This window comes from Fonticula alba, assembly GCF_000388065.1.
Source record: "Fonticula alba strain ATCC 38817 unplaced genomic scaffold supercont2.1, whole genome shotgun sequence".
NCBI lineage: Eukaryota > Rotosphaerida > Fonticulaceae > Fonticula > Fonticula alba.
This window is the reverse complement of record NW_009242971.1, coordinates 704,044-708,806: the sequence shown is the minus strand read 5'-3', so window position 1 is coordinate 708,806 and position 4,763 is coordinate 704,044. Positions and strand designations below refer to the sequence as shown.

Sequence of the window (4,763 nt, the reverse complement as noted above, 5' to 3'; positions counted from 1 at the left end):
GGGGGGGGGGGGGGGGGGGGGAGAGAGAACGCGAGGCCTGGCTCTGTCCCGGGTGCTGGTCATGTTGTCGCGAAACCTAAAGCAGGGTGCCGCCAACGGCCGGCGCCTTGCCTCTCGTCAGAGGGGCATGCTAGGGAGGAGCCTCGGGCCTGTCTCGGCCGCACGGCACGCCCGCCCGCCCGGGGAGGGTCCATGGGCGGGCGCGCACCGCGTTCCGCGGCCCGGTTGTCTTGTGTGTCCAGGTTCGGGACCCGGCTGTCGGGCTGGAAATCTGAAGCCCATGTGCCTGCGCAGGGCATCCGCCACACAGGGCCGCAACCCGGGCGACGAGGGAGACCAGGGGGGGGGGCGGACAGCAGGGGCGGTGCGGACACGACCAGGACGGTGGGGACCACCGGGGCCCTCGGTCGCCCCCACCCCCCGCTCCCCGAGGAGGAGGAGGAGGAGAATGTGTCCGCCCCCCTTCGAGTCCGCGGACAACATCCACCCCACCTAGGGAGAGCTCTCTCTCTCTCTCTCTCTCTCTCTCTCTCTCTCTCTCTCTCTCTCTCTCGCAGGGCACACCCTTGCACGGCGGCCGGCGGGCCGCTTTTTTTGCCCCTGGCCCGCCGGCGAGGGCGCCCGGCGGACGCCTCGTCTCCATACCACGCCTGCAGAGAGCCGGTTCCCCCCCCCCTCCCCTCACACACACACACACAGCCACACCCCGCGCCGCCCCGCTTCTGCAGCCCCTCGCCTCCCCCCTCGCTCGCCCCTTTCTTGCCGGGTCGTGCTGCCGCCCCCTTCCGCCCTCGCTCGCTGCACCCCTCTCCTTTGCCTGTCTGGCTCGCCCGGCCCCTTCTCCCGCGCGAGGTCCCGCACAGCAGTCCCTCGGGCTTTCCTCCGGAGCCGCCCCTCCTCCCCTCGTCCCTTTCCGACCGATTGCGTCGTGTGGGATCTGGCCGCCGCTTAGCCTCTAGAGTGCGCCCGGGACCCACCTCCGGTCTGCTGTGCCTCGCTGCCTTCTCTCTTTTTTTCTCTCCTTCTTCCACCGTTTCGACGCTCACTTGCTTACATGCTGCCCTCGGCTTGACCTCCATCAGCTTTGCTCAACATGCTCCGCGCCGGCACTCTCCTCTTCCGGCACCGCCACCAGGTCCGCTCTGTTCTCCGCCTGCCTGCTCCTCCCCTTGCCGTCTGTCCCCCCCGCCCCCGCCCCCGCCCCCGTGTCCGGGCACTGCTTGGTACTTACCCCATAGCCCCCTCCGCCAATGACCGCCGCCTGTTCCCGGGCCCGGCTCTTCTTGCCCCCGATGTCCTTGCGCAAAAGCAGGCGGCTTCCGTCGTCTCTCGCGCCCTGGCCACCAGCTCCCTCACCAACGATGAGCCCTTCCCCCGGCCCCCGCCCTCGGCCGCCGAGGAGCTGAACCTGCTCAATGTCCCGCCAAGTGTGCCGAGCGAGGTTCTCGCGCGCATCCTCCCGGAGGAGCAGCAGCCGGTCAACCTCTTCCTCAAGGCGTGGTCCGTCGCCCCGGAGAAGGTGGCGGCCGAGCTCAGCGCCTCGACCGGGCTGGACTCCTCCTCGCCCCTCTCCTTCAATCGCGTCCTGATGGAGGCCATCCTGGACCACCTGCGTCTTCCCTCCCCCTACACCAGTGCCGAGCATATGGCCCGTGCTGTGCGCGATGGCGAGCGCGAGCTCGAGCTCTTCCGCATCGCGTCCCAGACATCGGCCGAGCACCGTCAGCATGGTGACGGGTCTGTCATGTCGGAGCCCGAGGTCCTGATCCGGCTGCACAACAGCCACGTTCACACCCTGGACATGGCCAAGTACCGCGAGGTGTATACCGTGGCCTATCAGGCCCAGCGGACGGCCGTTCGCCAGACCATCTTCAACTGCATGTACCTGTCCCTGTCGGATCCGATGCCCAATGTCGCCCTCTCCAGCCGGTACCAGCGCGACCCAACCGTCGACCCGGCCCTCCCCGGTGACATGGTCCTTCCCTTCCACATGCTGATGGAGCGCTTCGGGAATAAGGCCGCCCTGGAGAGCCTGTTCGCCGATGAGTCCTCCAGTGGCTCGCCGAGTGAGGCTCCCGACTCGGAGTCGCTCGACGCCCATGCCAGTGAGTCCGGCACCGGCGAGCCAGCCACCAATGCCGACGGCGAGGAGCTCGCCTCCCCGGCCGAAGTGCGCCAGGTCCTGGCCAATGCCAACAACATGGTGGTGGAGCATGTGGCGCGCGACCTCTTCCAAAAGCTGGCCGACCAGGGGGTGCACATGTTCTCCCCCCGTCAGGCGAAGGCCTTCCACGCGGCCACCGGGGGCTTCATCTCCGACATGACCCTCGAGGAGATTACCACGGCCCTGGAGAACATCCTGCAGGACCCGGCCCAGCGGGCGGATCTTCTGCGCCCTTCGCCCGATGCCCCGGCGGATCCGCTGCGCATTTACGACTTCCTGGATCTGCTGGCCTCGCAGGATTTCATGGCCGGCGCCGTGGCCGGTGTCGATGGCGGTGTCGACGTCGGCAACAGCCCCACCGGCATTCCCTTCGTCCAGCACAACCCCCATGTCCTGACTCCCATCTCGCTGGATCCGGAGCCGACGGTCGGCCAGTACCTCCGTTGCCGGCAACAGGCCGAGGACCTCGCCAAGACGGTGATGGAGCTCATGGCCTCCGGCCTGCCGCTGGATGCCATCCACACCTCGGTCTTGTACCTGCTGGTGGCCAGCCAGCGGTATGGGCTGCTGTCCAAGCCGGACAACCTTGACCAGCTGCACGCCGTGAGCCCGGAAACCCGGATGTCCTCGATCCCCGGGGTCAGCACCTCTTTCGAGTTCAACAACTTCATCCGCGCATTCGTCCTGGAGTCCAATCGCCACCTGAGCACCACCGCCTCGCCGACCAGTTCCATCTTGCACGGCCGCACCAGCGCCGTGTCTGCCTCTGCCCCGGGTAGCTCCATCCCTCAGCCGCCCACTGTGGAGGAGATGTTCTCCCTGTCGCGCGAGATCAAGCAGCAGGCCGCCGAGCGTCCGATGACCCGTGCCGAAGTCAGGTATGTTTTTCCTCCCTCTCTCACCTCGTGGGATGCACTTCGGCTTTGGTGGCAATTCCATCCTGGATTTGCCTTTCTCTCCCCCCCTCTCCCTCTCCCTCCCTCCCTCTCCCTCTCCCTCTCCCTCTCCCTCTCCTCTCCCCTCTCCCTCCCCTAACGCATGTATTTCCTTCTCCCCTCCCGTCCCTCCTCGCTTCGCTGTTGCACCTCCCAAGCGCTGCCATGGATATCATGCTGAAGCGCTACATGCACCCGGAGGCCGGTCTCTTCTACGAGAAGATGCCCGCCCAGCAGCCGGAGTTCATCCAGCAAATCACCAAGACCCAGTTCTTCAAGGACATCATCTCCGACCCGAAGCGCCTGGAGGCGATCCTGCGCGAGGCCTCGGCCGTGCAGAAGGACCTCGGCTTCCAGCCCTCCGACACCTATCTGACCACCGAGGAGCAGGCCAAGCTGCGCCACCTGCGCGGCGGTCTGGAAATCTCCGAGCAGGCCCCCGAGCAGCACCGCCAGATGATGGAGGCCGGCCAGCGTTCGGCCGTGCGCCATCCCTTCCGCTTTGTGCCGAGCTGGGACACCACCATCGGGTTTGGCGTGGCCGGGGCCGAGGATTTCGCCTTTGCCCCGTCGCACGACATGCAGTTTGCGTCGGACATGACCGCGCAGCTGTACCGCACCGATGAGTACACCGCGTCCGACCTGCGGACCTCGGTGGCCGAGTTCCGCCGGTTGTCCGAGGCCGACCGGGCCGTGTCCTCCGAGTACAACCTGTCCGGGTACCGGGCGCAGACTCGCTTGTCGGCTTATGGCCAGCGCGTGCGCCGGTACCTGCGCGAGCAGGGCCTCGATGAGGAGGCCGATTGGGATCTGGTTCGCAAGGTCCCTCGGCGTGATGGCCGGGGATTCTTCCTGGCCCGGCGCCACCGCAAGCCGGTGGAGCTGCTGAACCTCATCCACCTGGGCGAGCTCCGCGAGGGGACCATTTCCCGGGTGGAGGCCGAGCGCATGGTCAAGTTCCTGACCACCCAGCGGCAGATTGCCCGCCAGTTGGACGGCGTGTCCGACCTGGCGGCGTACATCCAGCAGTTGCCGGCCAACCTGCGGGCCACCGCCTCCCAGCGCTTCGACAACTTCGGTCGCATTTCCCAGATCCTCGGGGCCAAGTCCCTGCAGGAGGCTGACCACATGCTCCTGGGCCATGCCTTTGCCTTTACGGTGCTCGGTCGTCGTCTGCAGGATGCCGAGATGCGCAAGCTCACCGAGACCCCGGCCCAGCGGGAGGCCCGCACCAAGCAGGAGTTCATCAAGACCAAGGAGACCGAGTACAACCAGTACAAGAAGTACCAGGTGATCAACTTCCTGGATGACAGCTTCTACACCGATATGTTCAACAACTTCCACCCGGAGCATCTGCACCCGGACTCGGACTTCATCCCGGCCATCCAGTACCATGCGTATGATCTTCCCTCCTTCACTCAGATCAACTGGGCTGCCTTCCTGAAGACGGACTTCAAGCGTCCGATCAACGACCCCTTCAACGACCAGCACCACCATGACCCGAAGCTGATGATGAAGCCCCTGTCAGTGCGCCGCGCTCTTGCGGATCATCTCCCCAGTACGCATGCCCCGTCATTGGCTACTCTCTCTTCCTTTTCCTCTTCCTCTTCCTCTTCCTCTTCCTCTTCCTCTCTTTTTTCTCTCTTTCCCTCTCCCTCTCCCTC

At 66.1% G+C, this 4,763-nt stretch overlaps 1 protein-coding gene across 1 annotated transcript in view; it reads left to right on the top strand.

The window, feature by feature from the left end:
• The first annotated feature begins 661 nt into the window (after nucleotides 1–661).
• The window catches only part of H696_00147 (hypothetical protein), a 5,874-nt gene continuing 1,772 nt past the window's right edge, over nucleotides 662–4,763 (top strand). Inside the window, exons 1-4 of the mRNA XM_009493982.1 lie at nucleotides 662–960; nucleotides 1,083–1,135; nucleotides 1,313–3,042; nucleotides 3,258–4,657. Coding sequence (XP_009492257.1) covers nucleotides 1,094–1,135; nucleotides 1,313–3,042; nucleotides 3,258–4,657 — 3,172 coding nt within the window. The 5' untranslated portion in view covers nucleotides 662–960; nucleotides 1,083–1,093. The remainder of the gene's footprint in view (nucleotides 961–1,082; nucleotides 1,136–1,312; nucleotides 3,043–3,257; nucleotides 4,658–4,763) is intronic.